Consider the following 24,481-nt stretch of genomic DNA (forward strand, 5'->3'; position numbering starts at 1 on the left):
GGATGTAACCCATCTGTGCGGTGCCCAGGTCTGATGCACTGTCCCCGATTAAGAGGGAGACTGGAGGGACAGTCGGGGCAAAGGGCAGACGAGGGTAGTTCAGTTATTCAGGGTGAAAGCATGCTGAACAGTAATAATCGTTACTGATCAGCATGTAAATTCAGGCAGAGCATAATCTCTATTAGAGCAAGTGAAATGAGCAGACACAAGATAAGATGCAGTGTTTGGTCGAGGTTGCAAGATAAGAAAGGAAAAATAAATAACGCTAACACCACCTTTATTATACAGTAAAGTTAGCAAACTAAAGTATGAATGTTGAGTACAGAGCCGTATCTATCTTACATTTACAACAACAGGCTAGCCCCCATGGAATATTGATCTTATGCGATTAAACAAACCTGTCGCAGTAAAACCGTAGAAGGCATTTAACTGAGCAACAAGGCAATTTATTGCTTGAGCAGTTTTTTATTTGTAAGAGAAAGACTATGTTAAAAGCTGGGCTGTGATAGCAAGATGTGTTTATAAGGTATGCCAACGAAACTAATTAGCTTATCAGTTTTTAATGCTACAGTAAGTTAGTAACAAAATGAAATAACTCCCTTATGGCGATCCCAGCAGCTGTTTGCAGCTTTCCCTCGGCCGTATGTTTTTGTTAGCCGGCAAAAAAACAGAAGCTGTGCTGGTTCATGTAAATACCACGGTGAGCTGCCTGCTTTCACATCTCACACAGTTCCCACGACACAGCTTAACACTACCTGCCCAGCGTGAAATGGCAGTTGAAGCAAACAGGTGGCTGACGAGAAAAAATATAAAACATCTGGCGATACAAAGAGATATATATTTTGCTCAGGGATCGGAGAACAAAATAATGATACAATATTGAATTTCAAAATGCAAACAACAGGTGGGAAAAACAAAAAAAGTCACTATAATGTTGTGCATCATCTTACATACTGCCAGTTTACTCCTAATAGATGTAATATCCAATGTGGTAGTTAATTTAGGGAATGTTATCTAATATAAGGCAGCATAGTGGTGTGGCGGTTAGCAATTTTATCTCATAGCAAGAAGGTCCTGAGTTTAATTCCACCATCAGGCCAGAAAACTCTAGGTACTCTGGCTTCCTCCCACAGTCCAAACACATGCAGTTAGTGGGGTTAGGTTAATTGGTAACTCTGAATTGGCTACAGGTGTGAGTGTAAATGGTTGTGTGTCTTTAAGTGTATGCAAAGACTGGCAACAAACCCTTTCACAAATGTTTTTCTTTTAAGAAGCTCTTTGTTTCAACGTTATGGTCATATTACAGTGCGCTTCCATTGCGCTGAATACTTGATATTTATCAAGACAATTGATATCAGCCTAATGCAATTCAATAATCCTTGCGAACTGCATTTCAGGTAGGTGGGCTGATCTAATGGGAGGTCATATGAGCTGTTTTCCCACATGAACTCTGGACACTGTTGGGAGAATCTGGGAAACTATTCCAAGTTCATGCTTCTCATGAGTAAGAAAGAGTAAGTCTGCCTCAGAAACACCGTCACTATCAGCAGCACAAGTTTTGGTTCAGATAAAGGTGGTGCATGAGTAGAGGTAGAACAAATAATCCTAACTCACTGTACATCCTCTTTATAATTAGCTCCCATGTGCTCTCGTGGCTTTAAAAGGACATTAGACAGACTCTATAGTCAGATGCTGGCAGTTGAAAGAATATGAAGGCTTTATGACTAACTTATCAAAATGGCAAAAAACTGAAAGTGCACAGTTCAGAAACTGTGATTACAGAGTCTTATCCAGTTGCAAATAACATTTACAATCAAGTATGCCGGAAAACCTGCTGGCTTTGGATTCAAATAAGAGGTCTACAAAACACAGCAGGGCAGTATAGTACAAAGTAAAGATGTAATTAAACTTTGAACAAATCCAAGTAAGCCGCAAAAGTTATATAAGAATAATATAAGAGCTATAAAAAGTCTGAGAATATAATTCAGGTGGCTGAATCCTTCACTGGAAATACTTATCTGTTTGCTTTTTTTCCCCTCGATGACGCACTGCAGCAGGTGATTGTACTCATTACTTTTTCCTCTATACTAATCAGTGAAGTCACCTGGCACGGCACATGGTGCGAACAAAAACCTGCATATACTCTACCCACCATAGTATGTATGGCTATAAATACCTCAGAATCATCATTCAAAGGGAGTGTAGTCTGCTGAAAGGGAGTGAGACACGTACAAGAAGATCATTAAAGTCATCACTGAGCCAACTCTTTGCTGCCACTCGCAAGGATACGTGAAAATCAGTCTACTCTCTTCAGTTTATAAACGACAATCATAAATCCCTAGTGGCTGTAACATATGAGGTTATATTAAAATCAGTGATGAATGCAGGCCTAGCTGCTAGCTAGACTTTAATAAACACTTTAAACATATAAGGGATTGTAATGCGCAGTTATTTACAACCATGGGAAATCCTTTAAAAATAAATCAGCTTCTAAATAGCAAGTGAAGGACAGCAATCGCACATAACTCATCAAACAACTTCAGAAACTCCCCAAACATGCGTTATTTCCCTCAGTGTGTATCTCCACACATTTACACAGCTATATCTCAACTCTGTGTAATAAGTGTCTGCACAATAAGGTCACCACATCTGTAATTTTGTGGACAGTCGCTGCTGAATAATATATGTCATTAATCAGGCTGGAAGTTATTAATAAAAACAACCTCCGGACCTCCCACCTCGCGCTGGATCTAAATAGAAGCTTCTTCTCAGTTCTTTAAGCATCTCACTCTGGTGGGCTCCCCACTTTTGTCAAGTGGTACCCTTGAGCCAAAAGAGTATAAGAGATAGGTGACGTTGAAGTTCAAACTTGCACAATATTAACTCCAAAGCAAAGAATCTTTGCTTTAACCTTACAGCAGGATTCCTCAGCTCACTAGTTATTTCACTTTCTTTCTTACTAATCCTGTGCTCTTAGTAAAAATTAATCCTCCTGTCAGTGCCTGCGGTGGTCCCTTCAACCTCTGTGAATTTGGAGTATTTAGCCAGTTACTCCCCCTTCTTCTTTCCTAAAGACATTCACTACCTTACCTCAAAAAAAAATCCTCACAGCAATCTCCTCTCCCTAGAAATATTTTTCCATTGCCCCGTCCAAACCGTGAGGGCCTTTCTTTGAACACACAAAAGGAGCCTGATTTGCCACTCATTCAGTCTAGTTCTGTGCATCTCTGTTTTCTCACCACCTGTGTGGGAAAAAAAAATCAATATGGATTAGGGGTTGGGTTTTTGGACAATCTCCAATTCTGCCACTCACTCCTCTTTCCCTTTAATACCATCTCGATGGAGTGGATGGAGTTTAGTGATCCTCGGTGATAACATTTTCTGTGAAGTCACTCTTTTAAGCTGCTTGGACCTATAAATCAGACAAAGTTATGCAACCTGCAGTCTTGGGTCTGAAAGGTAAAGCATGGAATTGAAGAGCTAACTGATGAACTTGAGACATATAACCGTTGGCAGAAATGGGGTTCGGAGATAAGGCGCATAACCACGATGCAGCCCACAATAGGCAAACAAACAAACAGAGCCAGAGGGTGGACAGAAATTATATCTTGACTATATAAATTAATAATTCTTTAGTGATAAACAAATTGTTAAAAAAAAGCCCCACTAAATCCAAATAAGACTGAAGTGTACTCCAGTGTACACAAATTGCCAGAGGTAATTTTCTAATAAAAACTAAGCTGGACAACAAAAATCAAGGCCACAGCGGCTGCAGGAGACGAGACGAGATAAGTAAGAAGAGAAGAAGAAGACAGAGGAAGTGAGGGGGAAACTTCTGGAGTGCGCTGACCCTGATGTTGCAGAATGCATCTGCAACCTGGGGTCAAGTCTGGTCAGCAGAAGCAGTTTTGCAGGCCCTTTGAGAAGAGACATCCCCTTAGCCTTTGCTCCCCCCAAAGCCTCCACCCACCTTCCTTACCCCTCTTCCCAGGCCCCTCTGTGAGCTGGTGAATGGTTTGTGTCCCAGTGTAAATATAGTTTTTCTCTATCAAAGACATATTTTCCAACCACTGTCAAAAGGAGAGGAGGGTGCTTTAAGAGAGGGGGAGGAGAGGATAGAGAGAGTGTATGTGTGCGTGTGTTTTGGGAATGGGGGCTCCCCCCCTTCTCTCCCCCCTCTTTAGTCTGCTGCTGCCTGCCAGTTCTAGCCACATCTGGCACTGTTTATCACCTGGCCTGCTGGTTCAGGCAGAAGGAAAAACGCTGGAACAGGAACACAGTGCCAATCTGAGGTCCACTGTGGCAGCTCTACAGGATAAATCTGATTAACAACATTCTGGTTCTTTTTTCAGACTGGCCATCATTTACTCCTGTGACAATGATACCGTATGATACTACCTGCAGAAAAGTTAAAACCAGTACACTAATCAAAGCATAACAAAACATAAAAGGCTATTATTGTATGTGGTGTGCATGAAATGCAAATACCATTTACTCTTTACTCTTTTATGTAGCTCTGACTATCACTTAGTTAGTTTTGAAGTCTTTTCTCTTTGGTTCATTTCAATAAACCCTTACCTGCTCCAAAAAACCCCGTTGCCCACTACTCTGCAGGATGTATTAGTATTCAATGCAGGGCTATAAATCCTGCAGCCATTTGTTCAGTTGTTTTTTCTTCTGAATACGTTTGGCTAACACAGGACCTTGTTTGAAATATGACTGCAGTTTCTTGCCCCGAGGGAGATCTTTTTAGCAGTGTGCCCACATGATCAGCAGCTACAGTTATGATGTAGAGTTTTCAAACCAACTGTGTTTATACGTGAAAGCTAACAAACATGCCGAACGCATTGTTTTTATTCCTGTTTTTTTTTTATTCTCAAGTTTTATTACCTCACAAATTTAAACTGCAAATTAAATTACATTGAGCACTTTTACTAAGTTCAATCCAAATATACAGTTACATTGATCCAAACGTTTATAAAGTGAGCTGAAGGGAATCTTTTTTTTTTTTCCGTGGAGCCTGACACCACAGAGTGACAAGCAGGCAGAGAATACACGTGAAAGACAGATTTAATCAGACAACGAGGCCCATTGAAAATGTGGAGACAGCACTGAGTGCAACCAGCATGAAGGGAACAGCTGACAGTGCACAAAGGCACCATGATTTGACTGCATTACAAATAGCTAAAGCACAGCATGAGGACAGACCCTGAAACCCCTTTTACAAACTGCTTCTGTCTTCTTTATATTTTGCATGGAACACCTTTCATATTGTTTTTTTTTCTCCTTATTTCTTGTTTTTAAAGGGTCTTTTTTTCTTGAAAGGCATTCAATGCAAGTAGCAATGAAAGCAGATTAGAGCCACAGGATATGCAACCTTACACCAAGTGGACCATTACTCTTCATCAAGAGATAAAGAGCTCATAATATTGTCATTTCCTGCCTTTTCTGGTCCCACTCTATTCCATTAAGACCTGAAAGGAAGTTCACCGAGTTGCACAGTGGATCCTTCTCATTCATCTCTGCGGGTTTAAGGTGAAGCTATAAAAACTAGTTTGTGCTGCCATCTATGGACCACGTGCAAAACTACACCGACAATCAATACAGCACACAAATCGACATTTTTGCCGATTTGTTTCAGTCTCCTAAGAGAAAGAAAAATGTTTCAGATCTATTTCACTAAAAATGGATGCCCCGTGTCTTTAGGACAGAGTAATGTGGCGTACCTGTCTGTAAGTGCAGATGATGATCTCTCTCAGATGGTAGTGCATGGGAGTCATGGTCTCGCTGACAGTGTCCAGGGCCGTGTCCACCTCCCGCTTCATCCTGTGGCCATCAGGGAGCAGACGCACCAGCTGCATTACAATCTGGAGAGAAGAAAAAATAAAAAAGCCTTGTTTTAGAGTACATTTCCAACACAGATATTGAAGTTATGATAAGACTGAAATATTTAACCAGACTGGCTAAATCCACACCCGCCTAAGACAGATAAGAATTATTTTTTTATTGAATCAGCATGATACTGCAACTAGATTCTTTTTAAACAACATTGTAGAAAGCTGTTTAACTCATTCAAATAAAACTGGGATTGGTGCTTTAATACGTTATTTTTACTCTGCATTTGTGTTTGAAATTCAACACTTTGCATCACTGCAATGAAAAAGCATTAAAACGAATACTATGACTAGCTTTTAGTCTTCTTGTTATTTTAAGCAGCAAGAAAACTAACAGCTCTTTTTGCAACACACAGCTTAGTTTTTAGAGCACGGCCTGTCAGTCCTGACCTAAATGAAACGTTGCTGTGAATGTATGTCAGCATGCTGATTTGTGTGTTGACCTAGTGGAAATATGGAATGCTTCCATCACCATGTTTGGATGATGTAAAACTACAGCACTGTGTAGCAGGTCAGCTAAAAGCCATCTTACTAAACTTTGTTTGTAGCCCCTCTGTGACTTTTATACTAACAATGACATCAAGATGAATACAAAGTTAAAAATAGGGAGAAAACTTTTTGTCCTATTCAGAGTCATTGGCGAAATACACAAAGAATGCCAGTTTACACCACAAAAAGAGGTGACCTGTTATCAGTCCCATATTAACTAACATGCCTTTTAATTAACTACAGGTCGATGGTTTGTTTGCTTAATGCAAAGTAGGCTTGTCTGTCCTTTTAGGTCAACACGCTAAGTTAATTCCTGTTACATAAAATATGCAAAGATGAAAAACCTTAAAATGATTATTGAGCTCATGTTGATTCAGACGAGCCTTTTAGCTAATACTGACACAGTCTCACTTTTTACCTGATGAAATGATGCTGCCGAGTTAGAGGTTTCATTCATTTGGAGTTATGTTTGGGTTCAACTAATGGCTCTTCAAATAGTGAAGATACAAAATATTATAGCTTTTTAGCGTCTAGATGGATCACTAAAGGCTGCCTCCATAGTGGCTCCAATCAAATCCCTCAAAATTAATCAGAGCAGTGGTGAAGTCCAGTTTTTATCATTTAAGGCGACTGGCAAGACTAAAATCTTTTCTTTCGAGGCAGCACCTTGAAACAGTGATCCATGCTTTTATTTCTTCCTGCCTGGACTACTGTAACTCACTTTATGTGGGGGTCAGTCAGTCATTGCTCTCACGTCTGCAGCTGGTTCAAAATGCGGCTGCACGACTCCTAACAGGAACTCGAAAAAGAGAGCATATAACCCCCGTGCTGGCCTCTCTGCACTGGCTGCCTGTGTCTTTTAGAGTTAATTTTAAAATTCTTATGTTTGTTTTTAAATGTCTACACAGTCTTGCCCCGCCTTACCTCTCTGAGCTTCTTCATCCCCACATACCCTGTCGGTCTCTCAGGTCAGCTGACCAGCTGCTCCTGGAGGTACCGAGATCCAGGAGGAAGCTCAGAGGGGACAGGGCCTTCTCTATTGTGGCTCCAAAATTATGGAATAATTTGCCCATGCATGTTAGAGAGGCCCCTTCACTGTCCACTTTTAAATCACGTCTTAAAACCCACTTTTATTCCTTGGCTTTTAACCTCAGTGAGACTTAGTTTCTTTTTTAATGCAGTAGTTATTTAATTAATGATTTCACTCTTCTTTTATTTGTTTTTTATTTATATCTCATGTAATTTTATTTTACAGTTCCAATGTACAGCACTTTGTGTCAGCTGTGGTTGTTTTAAAGTGCTTTATAAATAAAGTTGATGATGATGATGATGATGATTTTTTTTTTTTTGTTTAAAAAATGTAATTAATTCTACCTTCCTATTAAGAAAGTCTTTTGAGTTATCTTAATATTTCATAAATACAATGGCTTATCACACACAGTCCTGCAAAAAACAGCTGTACCCCTTCCTGATTTCTCAGTTTTTGTCACAATTACATGTTTTGTGTTTCATCATGGAACTTATTTTAATATAAGACAAAGATAACCTGAGCAAATAAAAAATGGAAATATTTAAATGACGATTTCATGTTTTTTAAAGATGAAAGCTAACTAAACCTGCCTGGCAACGTGTGAAACACGAACTGCATCTCTTGTTAAATCATTAATTAATTGTGATCAATCATATTTTTTTGGAAAACTGATTATAGCTAGAACTGTTTAAACCAAAAATCACTTAGACAGATGATGTCTGATAAAGTGGAGTAGGTTAAACGAACCCACAAAGCAACACATCATGCCACAATCTAAAGACATGCGGGAACAGCTGAGAAGTCAATGACATCAGCCTGGAAACTGTTACAAAGCCACGATAGGTCATTATCCACACTTGGACAGCATTTGGAATTGTGGCGAACCTTCCCACGAACAGCTGCCCTACCAAAGCTACTCCAAGAGCGCATCGACGACTCATCAAGGAGGTCATAAAAGAACCCAGAATAACATCTTAAGACTTGCTCAACAACAATGGCCAAAAACAGCATCCATGAGAGAGTTCTAATGAGAAAACCACTGCAACAAATGTTCAACTTTTTGGAACGTTTGAGTCACATCATTACATCGGGAATAAAACGAACACAGCTTTTCATAAAAAAGAACATCACACCAACAGTCAAACATGGTGGTGGTGTGATCATCTGGTGCTCCATTGCTGCTTCAGGACCTGGACAACTCGCTGTAATTGATGGAACCATTAAATGTGCTCCCTACCAGAAAATCCTGAAGGACAAAGTCTGGCTATCACTTTGTGGCCTAAAGCTCAAACGCACCTGGGTTATGTAGCCGAACATGATTTGATGACCTTAAACAGGCTTTTTAAGCTTGCAAACCCTTCAAAGTGGAATTAAATTAATTCTACAAAGAAGTGAGGGCTAAAATTCCTCCACAGCAATGTGAAAGGCTCATTGACAATTATCAAAAACACCTTGTAGCAGTTCTTGTTGCCAGTGGTGGCTCAACCAGTTACGCTGTTTTTTAGATAAACTTTCATGGGGTTTTATCAGTAAGGTGCCCAAGCAAGTTAGGGCATATGAAATGTCTCCTCTGTATCATCATTTTGATACCAGGTTCATCTTCTGAATGCAATTCCTTCCAGATTTTATTTATAAGTAATTACCCAATGCTAACCTTTTCTTCATGTCCTTTGGTGCTGAACTGAATGTGTAGAGTGCTTTTTTATTGAATGATGGAATGGAATTTATAGGATTCAGTTTTGGAACATTTGCCCTACACACTTGCTATAAAGACCTATGAATAATACCTTATGTATAGCAGTTTTTCAAGACATTGTTACAAAATGCTTTACACAAGGCAAACAACAAAAGTGGGGATAAAAAGCAATACAAAAAAAATAAACAGAAGGAACACTTAAAGAGCTTATTCTGCAACTTTAAATGCAATATTTTAGGATCTTATTTTGCCTCTTTTTCTCCACTTCTCCATTAATTTTCATGAAATCTGGCCTAGTAGTTTTTGCATAATCCTGCAGATAGATAAACAAAGAGTCACTGTTTCAGTTTGTCAAAAGCCAGCGTAAAATTATCCTACTGGTAGGACGGTTTGCCAAAGTAGGATGATTTGTCAGAACACCAGCTGTGATTTAACGCTACTCCGTTTTCATATTTGGAAAATAGGTAAGTATTAGCACTTTATTGACGTGGATAGTTGATTTTCTAAGCCATTTTGAGTGTTTGTTCATTTTAAAGTGAAATCCTTATCTGCTTTTTGCACAAAACTGTCGAATTTGCAGCTTTGGTTAAGTCTGCTGTCAAGTTTTTGGACAAATTTGATGTTACCGACAAAGTTAGCAAGTTTGCAGTGCATTCTTGCTGAGTGATAAGACTATTAAATTCTAATTCATTAATATCTGTATGGTATGTTAAGTCTATTTAGGTAATGTGGTTATTTAATAGGTTATGTGCATTGTTTGCTGCACATATCGAAGCTCAAAAGAAAATGTCTATTTACATATTGAGAAGAAATGGGAAGAGATTTACTCGTTCATTTCTGCTGACTCCTAACCTTCCGGCTATGACAAGGCTCAGAGGCAAAACCTCGGACAATATGTCTCAAAATTCAGACTAAATGGTCAGAAATTTATTGTTAATACTAACAACTCATATATTTGGTTAAATTCATTTGTAAATATTTTTGATGAAGATGGACAACTCTTTTCTGGAACCAGAAGATTAGTAAAAACTAGGGATGGACCGATCCAATATACAGTATCAGTATCAGCCCGATCCTGACCTAAATTACTGGATCGGATATCGGGGAGAAATAAAAAAAATGTGATGTAACTATGACAAAATGCTGCAGGCCCGGATGCACTGTCTACACTGGCTGTCTCTCACCCTTTACCCATCCCTGTTGCTTGTCATGTGTTTCTTTGGTGTATTAGGAGTTTTTTCATGTGCTATGTGCAGAGGTGTTTTTTTCTGTTCTCAAACTGATCTCCCTGTTGGAGCTCAGTCTGGAGGGAGTTATTTTTTTCTCCTTATCTTTCCTCATGTTGTGCATTTTCCATGTTATACCCCTCTGACCTGTCTTCCCCATGTGATGTTTGTGTAATGTACAGTGGGGCAAAAAAGTATTTAGTCAGCCACCGATTGTGCAAGTTCCCCCACTTAAAATGATGACAGAGGTCAGTAATTTGCACCAGAGGTACACTTCAACTGTGAGACACAGAATGTGAAAAAAAAAATCCATGAATCCACATGGTAGGATTTGTAAAGAATTTATTCGTAAATTAGGGTGGAAAATAAGTATTTGGTCACCTCAAACATGGAAAGTCTCTGGCTCTCACAGACCTGTAACGTCTTCTGTAAGAAGCTTTTCTGTCCCCCACTCGTTACCTGTATGAATGGCACCTGTTTGAACTCATCATCTGTATAAAAGACACCTGTCCACAGCCTCAAACAGTCAGACTCCAAACTCCGCCATGGCCAAGACCAAAGAGCTTTCGAAGGACACCAGGAAAAGTATTGTAGACCTGCACCAGACTGGGAAGAGTGAATCTACAATAGGCAAGCAGCTTGGTGTGAAAAAATCAACTGTGGGAGCAATCATCAGAAAATGGAAGACATACAAGACCACTGATAATCTCCCTCGATCTGGGGCTCCACACAAGATCTCATCCCGTGGGGTCAAAATGATCATGAGAACGGTGAGCAAAGATCCCAGAACCACACGGGGGGACCTGGTGAATGACCTGCAGAGAGCTGGGACCAAAGTAACAAAGGTCACCATCAGTAACACACTACAACGGCAGGGAATCAAATCCCGCAGTGCCAGACGTGTTCCGCTGCTGAAGCCAGTGCATGTCCAGGCCCGTCTGAAGTTTGCCAGAGAGCACATGGATGATACAGCAGAGGATTGGGAGAATGTCATGTGGTCAGATGAAACCAAAGTAGAACTTTTTGGTATAAACTCAACTCGTCGTGTTTGGAGGAAGAAGAATACTGAGTTGCATCCCAAGAACACCATACCTACTGTGAAGCATGGGGGTGGAAACATCATGCTATGGGGCTGTTTTTCTGCCAAGGGGACAGGACGACTGATCCGTGTTAAGGACAGAATGAATGGGGCCATGTATCGTGAGATTTTGAGCCAAAACTCCTTCCATCAGTGAGAACTTTGAAGATGAAACGAGGCTGGGTCTTCCAACATGACAATGATCCAAAACACACCGCCCGGGCAACAAAGGAGTGGCTCCGTAAGAAGCATTTGAAAGTCCTGGAGTGGCCTAGCCAGTCTCCAGACCTCAACCCCATAGAAAATCTGTGGCGGGAGTTGAAAGTCCGTGTTGCTCGGCGACAGCCCCAAAACATCACTGCTCTCGAGAAGATCTGCATGGAGGAATGGGCCAAAATACCAGCTACTGTGTGTGCAAACCTGGTAAAGACCTATAGTAAACGTTTGACCTCTGTTATTGCCAACAAAGGTTGTGTTACAAAGTATTGAGTTGTATTTTTGTTATTGACCAAATACTTATTTTCCACCCTGATTTACAAATAAATTCTTTACAAATCCTACCATGTGGATTCATGGATTTTTTTTTCACATTCTGTCTCTCACAGTTGAAGTGTACCTCTGGTACAAATTACTGACCTCTGTCATCATTTTAGGTGGGGGAACTTGCACAATCGGTGGCTGACTAAATACTTTTTTGCCCCACTGTATGTATGGTCGGAAGGGTAAGATGGCGCTTGCACAGCTGGCAGCCTTAACCCAATTTCCCTCGAGATGAATAAAGTATGATCAATCAATCAATCAATCAATCAAAAGCACTTTCACAAAACTTGCAACATGGCGTAACCCAGCTCATGACCTTAGACACAAAGATGAAGTTATTCTGCCTTTATGCTGCACAGCTGCCTCTTCTTCTCTTCTTCTCTCCCCACTCCCTCTCCTGTTGCTACTTCAATCATGAAACTGTTCAATGATCAGCTTATCGGCTTTTCTGTCGCAAGTCCCGTCTCTCTTGTTTCTTTATCGCCCACTTTCCACCAGAAAGAGGAAAACAGTGAATGAACAACAGCAGCACGTTTAAGCTTGATAAGCTGTTGCTAGAATTTATTTAATATTACTTTCTAGTATCAGCTGATGTTTGCTGGAGCCACAGCCGTACAAGCTGCTGGGCCATGATATTGGTTTGGATATGTGGTGCGAGTGAAACATGAAGATCATCTGAATCATCTGAATCATCAGAGCATTAAGTTTATTAGATTGGTCAGCATTCCTGAACTATGAAATATTTTGGGTGCAGAGTATTTTTTGCATGAAGGTATAACAGAATAGCTTTAGTGTTTGGTTTTTTAAAACTTGAGTATGAACTTATACAAAATGCAGCAAGATATATTTTTTTAAAAAACAGTTTTATTGATTATAAAATACACTATATCGAATTCATATCGGTATCGGCAAACTTACGAAATCGGTATCGGTATTGGACATAAAAAAGTGGTATCTCTAGTAAAAACCAAGGACGATGCCACGAGGATCTTTCATGAGTTTTATTCATGTCCAATTGGAGGACACGCTGGCATACACGAAACGCTAAATGCAGTGTGTTCCAGATTTTACTGGTTTAGTATGACAGTTGAAATTAAAAAATGAGTATGTATTAACTGTTTGTATTGTAGTTAAATAGTGTTTAAAATAAGCAAAGGTTTTTTGCTTCGGAGCGGGTAATTTTACGTGTAGGATGATTATTCTATCGGTAGGACGGTTTGCCAAAGTAGGATGATTTTTCAGACGTCGTCGTAAAATTATTCTACGGGTAGGACGGTTTGCCAAATAGGATGGTTTGTCAGAACACCAGTCCAAACTCCGCTACAGGTCCCAAAGTCAAATGAACACTGCCGCATCACTGAGAGTTACAAACTGATTTCATTCTTTCGTCTTTCAGCTGGATCAGTGTAGCTGCTCTACCAGGTGTAAGAATTAAGTTTAACATCCAGGCATCCACTGTTAAAGTTCATGGAGTTAGAAGTTAGCAGGAAGTTAGCTCACTAGTTTCCACCTAAACATGATATACCATGATCTAACTGAGGGATTTCTGAAAGAGACAGAAAACTAAACAGCAGTGACCTTTTTTGTAGGGTTACTGAAGTTGGGGTAGCTGGTATATAATGATGTGCTACATGATCGCTAGCAACACAGCTATGTTAGTGTGATATATAAACACAGTGAAGCTGGAGGATAAAAGCTTCCTGATGGTTAAGGACAAATGCAATCGCATGGCAGGATGCTGTAAACGGACCAAACTTCAGTCAGGAGAACAACTGAGATAATCCATCCACAATACATGGTTAGTCATTAATATACCAATGCATGGGTGAGCTGTAGTTATGGTACATCGTAGGGTTTTAAAACTGAGAGAGGCCGACAGTCATGACTTTTTTTAGGGACTTGTTCAGATTGAACAGAACCAGATACAAAGCATTAAAACATGTTAAAAACCAGAGCTGTAATAAACACAGAGTAGTTTGGACCCGGACGCAGGGTTCATACGTCATCACTTAAAACCCGGATAGATAGCTGTTATTTCCCAGTGTATTTTGATTCCATTAGTAGCATGCACAACCAAAAACATCTCACCTACAGGTGTTCTAGCTTCATTAACCTGTGTTTAAACAAGTATTCAAGTGTTGCATTTGACTGTCAAGATTTGATTATCTTGTAAATTCAGCACAACAGCAGAACACGTATCAGGTAAGAGTAGATCTTAGCAAATTCACCCCAAGGTCAGACCACTCGGAGACTGCTCATAACAGTTAACATATTAAATGTTAAAAAAAATAGTTCATGACAACACAATTGGAAAATGACTCGAAATGAGTATGACTAGTTTGGAAGAGTTTCCAGGAGAAAATATCGTCTTCTGAAGTTTGCAAAGTCACATTTAAATAAACCACAGGACTCGTAGAGTATTTTTTAACTGGCCTCAGCATACCAGCTCAAACACCTCATCACAACTCAGTTTTGAGTGAATAAATTAGTTAATTTCCAAACAGATATATTGTTGTAATACAGGTAATTCAAAGGGCTGCTGACTAATCTCAAATTCTCTGTTTTAGTTTATGTAAACTTGTGTTCATTATGCAAAGAAATTGAAACTTCAAGATGTTTTTATGCGCTTACAAGCTGGTGAAGATACTGTTTTTTAAAGTGCACATACCTCAAATTCTCCTTTTGTGTACTTAGCATCAGGAACACTCACAATCTCATCTTCAGCAAACTCAGGAAAACCCTGCAAATGGAAGCCAAGTTTTTATTAGTTGAAGTGGTTTTATACAGAGTGGCTCTCAGTAAACATGCAGACAACTCAAATATTCAGCTCACATTAAAGTGCCAGAGAGTCAGAACGGCGACGACCATAGCGGTTGTGGTCCTGCCTTTGCCATTGGAGCAGTTAAAAACAAACGCTGAGTGGGAATCCTCAGCCAAGGAGCTCTTCATGCCCTCCAGTAGCTTATCAAAGTCCTGCAGATGGTTAAACATACAAATATTACCACAATATGTCTTTATTTATGCAGATTTGTATTGATATCACATGAAAAAAATGAAAAAAAATATTAAATATAACACATAAACAGTTTTGACAAATTGAAATCTGGTTCTACGATTATTAACCACTAGAGGGAGCAAAAGTCTTAATCATTCTCAGCTGTCTTTAATCCAAACACCTATCAAATGAACCAGAAGCTGTTTCTGCCTCTTGAGACTGCATGTTTGAAAGGACGCGTGTGTTTGTACACACACGTGTTTACACGCACAGGCTGACACATCATTACCTCCTCTCTGGGTGCGCTGCAGTCTGGCAGAGGGATGCGTTTGCAGACAAGGCCCTGGTGAGAGCTTTTGTGCTGGTTGAAGATCTCCTGAACAGTCAGGCAGGTTTTAAACATCTTCATCTGTTTCTCCTGCTCAAGGATCACCTCCAGCCACTTCTGCGCTTGCAGAATCTCCTCCTTTAGGGATGTTTCCAGTTTCTAAAGGAGGAGGATACAGAAATGTTTTCACTTGTTTTGAAGAACAGACTAAAATCCTTGGGACATTCTTTATTTATTCAACCTAATATAAAAACCATGAAAAACATTTAAAAAGACAGAAAAAATAATAATTTTCTCTGTACCTCTAGCAGCTCTGGGTCAGATGAGGGGATGGAGATGTGTTGGTCCAGACACGTGGGCTCCCTCACAGCAAAAATCTGGCCATTTCCTTCTAACACCAGCTCTTCCTGTAGGTTGACCCACAGCACGTGGGTGTGCTTCCTCTTTTCATCCGTCAGATGGGCCAAAACAGCTCCAGTAGCCTGCACGCAGCAAGTTAAGACGATTAGGGCAAGAAGCTGGAAGTCCAGTGTGAGCGTCTTGAGGTGGGCGAGTGGGAAGTAATCATGACTCATTCTGCTGAGTCTGTTTGTACTTATGAATAAATCCGACTGCATAAATGCATACTGATGATAACTATTACAAAACTGTCGGCTGAATGTTTAAATGATTTTATTTTAAGACAACTAAAATATCAAAGTGTGTCTTTTAGTAATTATAGCAAAGATTACAAAAACATTTCTTTCTTTCTGGATCAAATTAAAAAATCTCCCATTTTTCTTGCATTTATTTTGATTAAAGTAGGACATAATCTGCTGCACCTCAGATGTTGGCTGAGCCACTCCATAAACAGGCATCTTGGGCACTCGTCTGAAGTTAACCGCCTTCATCTCTTTTACTGTGCTGAGCACGTCAGGAGCCAAGTACTCATCAGCAACCTGCACACACACAGTCATTCACAGCATGTAATATACGGTGCTTTTAAAGACAGATAATCACAAATACAGATGAGGGATCTTGGATGAATGCATGAAATGTGTTTTCATACCAGCAGCTAGCATGGTGGCTTCTATGTGGAAATGTATTTAGTTTAAAGGGGTAAATGTAGGGAGATGATGATTAGATCATAACAGATTTAGGGAACTTGTTCAGGAATATGTTTACAAAGAAAAAGCTAACCAAGGACATAGACTGAGAATTTCAGCTTCATACAAAAATATCCAAGCAATGATGCAACTCAAAACAAGCAGACTTTTCAATATTTCTATTATTTCTTATTTTATCAGTTTCTTTTAAGCTCAGTCTGCCAACATGTCTCAAAACTATATCTGAAATATGCGTTTTATTTAACAGCTTCTGATGCAAAAACAGGAATTAAATGACGCACTATTGCCCCAAATCCTCATCTGCTCAGCGCAGCCATACAAACCTAGCGACCTGGTCAGTTAGTGTGTCGCCTTAGTGGCACTGGTGACTTTTCTGTCTTTAGCCTGTGGCTAAATGTTGTATGGATTGTGACTGATTCTTGTAAATGTGTTCTGTGAAACCTAGTGGTGTTTTTATGAGGTTTAATCATTTACCAATGTGCTACAAATGACCATTTACCTATTTGCATTGTTATAAAATCACAATAACTGAAAGAACGGACACAGCTTGACATTTTCAAGTTAAAAGTTTACAGAACACGAACAAAAAGATCTGCAATGAAAAATAGCCTATAAATCAGGCTCTGAATGAAATGCGAGCAAAGAGCACATCCTTCCCCATCATCAGCAATGTTAACAACAATGATATTGTTAAATATAATAATCTGATTTTCCCACCAGCACTCGGGCTCCTTTAGTGACCAGCTCTGCCGGAGCGGACAGCTCTGATAGATCCATGCAGGCCAGTAACCTGTACAGCCAAGCATGGCAGCACATCCACTGGCTGAAGTTCGACACAAAGGCAAGAGGATACTGCAAAAAACAACACATAGTTACGACTTACAATTACTTTTTCATGGTCCCAGAGAAGACATGTATGCTGAAAAAACTTTTTACCTGCTCATGAAGGTATGCATTGAATGCAATCAAGTAGAAGTATCGCTCCAAGCTCTGCATTGTTCTGTTGAGAAAGTAGTCTTTGGTACTGCTTCCCTAAGAGAGGAATAAAAGCTTGATTATCTGGTCACAGTAGCAGCTTCTGCAAGGTTTTTATAATTTTTCTAGTAAAACACTTTAACCAAACCTGCTTTAATAATTAAGCTTATTTCTTGAAAGACAGGAAAGAGATCAATTAATGATATCAACTTCTCAAGTCCTCTATCAGCTCGAGAGTTCTCACTGGTAAAAGACGTTTATCAAGGCTGATTGTGCTCTCACATGTCTTCTATTAAGCAGGACATAAACTGAGCAGTTTATGAGCCATTTATAGTACAAGCTGCTGCTTTTAAAGAGAAGTTCCAAGTTACAAACTTCAAAAATCTATATCATTACTAACCTGAATTTGATAATCTTCACCAATTCCCTCCAGCTTACTCTTGTTCTCATATATTGCTTCTTTTATGTTGTGCATTTCTGAACACAGGGCAATCGCCTGGTCAACCTGTGAAGAAGAAAAAGACAATGAATCACATATATGAACAATTTGTTTTTAAATACCTGTTTGGGTAATAAAATACTCTGTACCTCTCGTTTTTGCATAAAATCTTTATTTGGGACCTACGTGTAATTTATTATAATTTTTTTTCTTTCAAATCATTGTTATGTAGACAGACATTATCAGCTTTACCTCTTCCATGACCTGCTGTCCATTAGGCAGCTTGTTGATCAGAGACTGGATCACCTGGAACAGTGGTCTGGGTTCTGAAGCAGCTGGCTCCTCAACTCTGACAAAACAAAACAAATATTTTGCCTTTATAAAAAAAAATAATTAATTAATAAATACTTGTCATTGATTTTCTATTTGATCTAGACTTCTTACTGGGGTGGAGGCTGTGAATCACCCCTGAGGCGATTCATGACAAGCGTGCCCAGGATCATGGCTAGGTTGGTGCGTCCAACGCCCACCTGGCAACTGAACAGCAGAGCAGGCAGCTTCTGGGATGCACCAGGGCCCAGAGACAAGCTTGGGCTCTCCTGGAAAACGATGCACATAGATGAGAGTTAAGCTATTTTCACACATGAATTGAAGACAATGTCAGAAGTCCCAAATGCCAAGTTGTGCAACAGATCTGCTCTTACTACCAAAAATAGTAGGGTACTTCCTGTATAGGGTGCATTTTTTAACGTAGGACACGAGATGCCCACTTGTCACGTGATAGATAATACATACTTTGCACTGGAAAATGTCAGTTTACAGAGAAATCAAATTCGTTTCCAAGAAGCTATTCATTAAAATTCTACATCTGGGGCCATCAAACCAATGATATCCGGCTCACCGCATTGAATTGATCACTTTGGAAATATCAGTGAGTGACTAAGATTTACTAAAACAAAGCTCTGATCCAAACAGAAAAAATGAATCCGCTTTCAAACCACAGGGAATGGGAACGGCTGCTGCAAGCCACTCCAAAAAAGGTCACAACAAGAATAAAAGAACATCCTGTATGAGTGAAGGGAAGGACGGAAACCAGACAAAGTGGATGACCAAAGAATGGACATGAAGTGAGTCCTTACTGCCTTCTTTTGGGGGACTTATCAATAATTGATTACACATACAGGACAGATAATGGCATACATGTGGATTAAAAAAGCTAGCGTTACTTTCTCACTACCTCAGTGAAAAACTCCAGGCGCTCTCCAAAGCTCTGGCCATGAATAACTTTAATGGCGCATCAGAACAAGATCCAAATATAAAAAACAAGCCCAAAAAAGGACTATGTAACAGCTGGGTTTGTAGTGTGATTGGCATTTTTACATCTGCTTACCCTGAGTATGTTAACAAATGCGTCAAAGTCTTCGTCCAATGGTGCTCCCTCTGTGGGCAGCGGCAGTCTGTAGTACCTGCAAAACAACACACTGTCACCCAGAGTTGAACCCGTCCCTGTGTATGTTGTGTCAATACTGCCCTTATGTAGGTCAGAGCACATAAACATATAACCTTAAGACTTTACAGCCGAGCTCCCTAATGTTGTGTTTCCTAATCTCATCAGATAGAAACTATGCCTTTTCCGGCAAACTGCAAAGGATGATGGGAGAGATTGAATCACAGGATGAGCCCAAACACCTGCACTTTGAATCTATTTATAATAAAACATCCTATTGTTTACGAAACATAAAGATTAAGAGTAAATGCTTTAGGGCTCTCCTATGGAAGTAATACATTCTCTTGGCCTGGATACGCAGCGAGCGGTTCACAACATCTCAGCAAAGCCGACACCGCAGATCTGATTGCAAACAGGATGTTTCAATCTGTAGTTTTTACGCCCCCGTTTCTTCTCGTTTCCAAAAAAACGCAGGGCAACCAGTCTTTGCACAAACAAGCACCACTATTTATAACCTTCCCTGCATGTTCAGCAGCAGGCAGCCGCACGCTGCTTCGTGTAAACTTGTGCGTGTGACTTGAGGAGCTCAGGCATAATAAAGGAACAATGTAAACAACCTGTAGGCCGGCATAGTGAACATCGGCCTCTTGTAGACCTCTTCGGTCACATGGATGTCCTCCTCGCACGTGATAGATATCTTCTGCGGCTCGTCTTTAAAGAACTCGATGTCATTGTAGACGTAGAAGACGTTTTCGTTGAGCTTGGCGAAGTCATGGAGCTGTGGAGCGTGGATGAAAGGAGAGTTTTAGTACTGTTGCAAATGACACAAAAAAATCAGGGATTACGCATGAGTTTGTCTCTCACCTCCTTTCTGATGGTGAGCTCCAGGCTTTCCACCCTCTCCTCTTTTTCCAGGTCATGAAGGTTCTCATGTAGATTTTCCTTCCTCCTCGGGGTATATGGCACAAAGTCATTGTCCTTGTGCAGGAAAACAACGGGCTCCTCTCTTACACAGACGAATATAACCTCCTGTAGGAAGAAATATGGGAAAACAGGCCTCCTCCTTAAAACGACACTACTTTTAAAAATAGCTGGAAACAATTTCTCGTCATATGACACTGAGCACATGAATACAGAGTTTTAAAAACCCGATGTATAATTTTGTCAATTTCATTTTAATTGCGGCCGGTTTCTAGCTGCTCTAAGTAGAAAGATTCATTTTCCACTGGCGCACATGACCACAACTTTCTGTTTGCTCAGTTCTGCAATCCAGCCACAGCCTCCACCGAGCACTTGACTCCTCAAATATTTACTGACAACACGGAGCGAAAGAGGCCAGGCAGAGCTAAACTGGCACCAGCACAGGAAAATAGGATCTACAGAGAAACCTATCGAAGGCTTAAGAGGAGCACAGTGAAATTGTGCACAAGTTATAGCAGTGACCTCTTGTCCTTGCGCCTGGAGTCTCTGGAGAACCTGCTTGAACCCAGTCAAGCTGGGCTGACCCATGCCATACAGGGGGTAGGATCCTTTCACTTGGCGGAAGTTGGGCGCCCCATAACTGCCCGTGGTGTTTAGGACATCAGCCTTGCTGTAGACATCCTGGACCATGAAGTACTCCCCCTGGAAAGGAGAGCACATATAAATCTGAACTGAGCCAAACTGTTCCAACTTCCAGCACAGCCTTCATTGGGAGAGTAGCAAAGTAAACATTACAGTGGTTGACACGGTGTTTACATGTGGAAGTGCTTTGTGTCATCGCTGCAAGATTAAGCTAGATTTTTGTCCTCTGTGTTTGCAAACAACACCAAAAAGATAACGTGCGGTTACTGTGTCGTCTCAGAAAGTTCAATCTATGCCCTCCCGCCCAGATCTTTAGTAGACCTGTTCCCTGCACTGATCCAGAGAGCTTAACGCACTGAAACAACAAATACAGACACCCTCATGACCATTGGACTTTCCAGATTCTTCTTATATTTACATTATATACATATTTACGTGTCTTTCCCATTTCTAGTTGGTATTTCAATTTGTTATATCAATATGAGTTAACAGAGGAATAATATCAAATCTACTGTTTTAAAAAGAGCTCTAACTTCCTATGTGCACAATATACAAGTATATAAATATATAAAGAAGATTGATTAGTAGTTTTACTACTTTCAATGTCAGCATCAGCCCCAGAAATCAAGTTTTAATCAGGTATTAGGCGTTCATAACATTTCAGACAAACATTACTGGTAGAAAGAAAGGAAGTCACTTTTTAAGGAGATGTTCTCAAGACTAAACTCCTGACCTCTCTACACATATAAAAGGAGCTGTGAGTTAACACTGACAAAACACTGCATGCTTGAACTACCACAGCACAGTTGACAGAGCAGATCAAAGCCTTGAGAGGAGGGTGACAACATTCCCGTTTTAATGGCTGCCTCTGATCATAAAAAAGCGCATGACAATGTTCCTACACCACTCTGCAATTTGGACATGTAAATGTGAAAAAGAAAGAATGGTGAGATGACTCCACAGCTTGCTGTGACAGTGTTGTTCTTTGTCGCAGCTACAAGAAGAGCACGGCACCCTTACCTGCACGAGGTAGTGCTCGGGCAGAGTGTCTGATATCCGACCGACTTTGTAGTTGGTCTTGAGGATGTCGTCGTGAATCTGAAATTCCTGTCTGCAATTATATCTGCAATGCAAAACACAAAACAAGGTGTGGATGGTGCAGAGAGGCCAATTTAATTATCAGCTGCTATTTGCTTGGCCTGGGTTGACAAAAGAGATGATAACGGGGGCAAACACCGTGGCTGGAGGGTGAGGGCGGTGTCACCTCAGCGATCAAAAAGGTTTCACACCCGACTGTGAGGACGTAGATTCGGGGAGGGACTTACGTGATGACGACAGGTGCAACTTTGTTGGTGATGATGGACTTGGCCTTGTTGTTGTGGATGTTGACTGTCTGGAAGGGGCTCATGCAAAGAGACTGCTTGCTGTCAGCCATCGCGTTGCCATGGACACTCTCAAGCGGCGACGCAACAGAAACGGGCTGTGGTGCGGCACTGGCAGTTGTACCCATGCTCCACAAGCTGCTGTAAATGGCATCGCAGTGGACTTAGAAACAGGAAGCAATCACACACGAACGCACGCACACAGCGGCGGAACATACAATAGTGTGTATTTGGAGAGTGACATCATTTACAAACATACTTAAGGTGTGAAAAGTTATTCAGTACTAGTCTCACACTAAGACTAGGAATGGGTTAGAAAAAAGTGTTACTCACCAGCGTATGCTACATAAATAGAATTTTGAATTACTATGCAGATTTTTTTTATTTTTCACATCATGAAACATTTTTTTCTACGCTAGCATCACGGCTGAGGATTGCCCACCAGTGAGCTCATTAAATGTGACACACAGACAGACAGCGAAGTTCCTGTAATAATAAAGAAATACATACATTTAAAAGGTGTGACGAGTTACACTTGAGCAGGCTTTGCTTGCTTGCTTGCAGGTAGGCCATATGTGTACAGGGCAAAAGAGGACTGGATTTGCTCAAAACCATGCACTTTATTAGATTTTTCAAATGTATCTGAATTAATAAACAATAAACAATAAACAACAAGGCTAAAAATTCTTAAAACTGACGGTGGTCTGTTATATTGGCCCCCAAAGGCCTTCTCTGTATCTCTCTTGTGTTTTGATACAGTGCTGCCATGAGGTTATTTAGGGTTTCAGGAAATTAGGTACTGACATTCATGGTCGCCAGAGGATTCGCTATCTTTGTGAGTGCTAAATAAGAAGACCGGTACCATTCTCATATCTGTAGAATATAGAAGAAGTGGAAACACGGTTAAAGGCTATTATGATCTCAAAGGGTCTGTTTGGAAGGTTTTTAACATGGTTAACCAGAGCCATGGTAATCAGTATGTTTGGATGACACTGCTCTTAACATATAATCAGATTGAAAGAATCTACATGTTGAACTATATTTTTTCTGATTATCATTGCAGTTTTGCAATTCTTACATGGCAAGCATTCAAAGCTGGATATAGAAAAAATCTGCTTTTATTTTAGCCAAAAAATTGTTTTATCACATAAAAACCGCAGTATAATTGTATTCAGGATATGTGATCAAATAAGCTGAGCTATCATGTATTATGAAAAATATTATCAGTGGTAGTTTTCCGATGCATAGAGCAAGGCTCAGCCAATAACTCATAAAATCCGCCTTTTTAGGCTTAACCATTAATTTCATTTCTCTACAGTTTCATCGTGGTCATAGTGGTAGGGGTTCAGAGTCTCCAATGAGAGCCAGCCAGGTTTCAACAAAACCTTTTCTCCTCTGAATAAAAACCAAGCTTTCCAGGGAGCTCTACAGATAAACAAACAAAACTTCTGACAGCCTAGCAGGCCACACCATCAGTGCTCATTAACATCGCTTGTAAGACACAGCTGGCTGGGAACCTATTACCCCTAACTTAAATGAACAGAATAATACATTGAGTCCCCAAACACAATCAGAGAGAATGAATCCAACAAACACAAAATCTACCGAATGTCACACAGTTCAGCCGTATGGAAGCTTAGCCTTCTAGCTGAGCTCAAAGCACCTCTGTGTGATCATCAGTTTTGAATAGAGTGGGCTCTCAAGGTGCAGAGAGGCTGTGGGTGAGAGAAGTGCCGCATGAGTCACAGCTACTGTCTTCTTTGTTGCTTCTGAAGGTAAGAAGGTAGGTCAAGCCTTGTACTCGGAGACTTTTTGATTCAGCAGAAAGATTCTTCTCACAAGCACAACGTGTTTCCTGGTTTGGATTTTTTTTAATGTACAGTATAAATGGTTTGTAGTTCAAAGAGTTCAAATAATCATAGGATTTCAGTAATTATGCTTCTATCAAATAACAGCTGCGGGAAAAGACTGAAGGCAAAAGAGTCAGAAGCCCTGCCCGAGTTCAATAGGAGGAAGCCAAGTTTTCAATGCTGTGCTCCAGCAGCTTCACAAATCTATTTAAGTCCCCGTCACATACCAAAAGGTTCTCTGTTAGCATAATTTTGTGGCCACCGCAGGAAACGTAACAAAAAACACTCCTTGGCGTAACAATTCAGTAAAATATAATATCTTACGCATGAGATGAAGTGCAATCTGTGCTTCCAGAGCCCTTTCTTTGCTGCTTTCTTTCTGCCATGGTCCAAAGGAGTGTGAGAACTTGGCATCACATCCAAAAAAAGAAATCTTCCTTCTT

The 24,481-nt window shown here is 40.3% G+C and overlaps 1 protein-coding gene across 4 annotated transcripts in view; it reads right to left on the reverse strand.

Annotated features, from left to right (window-relative positions):
• The window catches only part of pald1a (phosphatase domain containing paladin 1a), a 58,351-nt gene that overhangs the window by 25,873 nt on the left and 7,997 nt on the right, over nt 1-24,481 (reverse strand). For 2 of the 4 annotated variants that reach the window (XM_085466467.1, XM_085466466.1), the window contains exons 2-18: nt 22,132-22,329; nt 21,827-21,929; nt 20,687-20,866; nt 20,108-20,272; nt 19,861-20,021; nt 19,187-19,262; nt 18,241-18,395; nt 18,049-18,145; nt 17,758-17,862; nt 17,319-17,414; nt 17,100-17,234; nt 16,098-16,214; nt 15,579-15,758; nt 15,238-15,435; nt 14,786-14,926; nt 14,622-14,693; nt 5,727-5,867 (exon numbers count right to left, since the gene is read on the reverse strand). In XM_085466467.1, the coding sequence (XP_085322593.1) occupies nt 5,727-5,867; nt 14,622-14,693; nt 14,786-14,926; nt 15,238-15,435; nt 15,579-15,758; nt 16,098-16,214; nt 17,100-17,234; nt 17,319-17,414; nt 17,758-17,862; nt 18,049-18,145; nt 18,241-18,395; nt 19,187-19,262; nt 19,861-20,021; nt 20,108-20,272; nt 20,687-20,866; nt 21,827-21,929; nt 22,132-22,316 (2,307 nt within the window). In that variant the 5' untranslated portion in view covers nt 22,317-22,329. Of the gene's footprint in view, nt 1-5,726; nt 5,868-14,621; nt 14,694-14,785; nt 14,927-15,237; nt 15,436-15,578; nt 15,759-16,097; nt 16,215-17,099; nt 17,235-17,318; nt 17,415-17,757; nt 17,863-18,048; nt 18,146-18,240; nt 18,396-19,186; nt 19,263-19,860; nt 20,022-20,107; nt 20,273-20,686; nt 20,867-21,826; nt 21,930-22,131; nt 22,330-24,362; nt 24,437-24,481 lie in introns of those variants that run through there. The other 2 variants (XM_085466465.1, XM_085466468.1) reach the window with 2 other exon arrangements.

This window comes from Copadichromis virginalis, linkage group LG8, assembly GCF_057382275.1.
Source record: "Copadichromis virginalis isolate Kocher_CV1m ecotype Utaka linkage group LG8, C_Virginalis_male_GT1.1, whole genome shotgun sequence".
In the NCBI taxonomy this organism is placed as follows: domain Eukaryota; kingdom Metazoa; phylum Chordata; class Actinopteri; order Cichliformes; family Cichlidae; genus Copadichromis; species Copadichromis virginalis.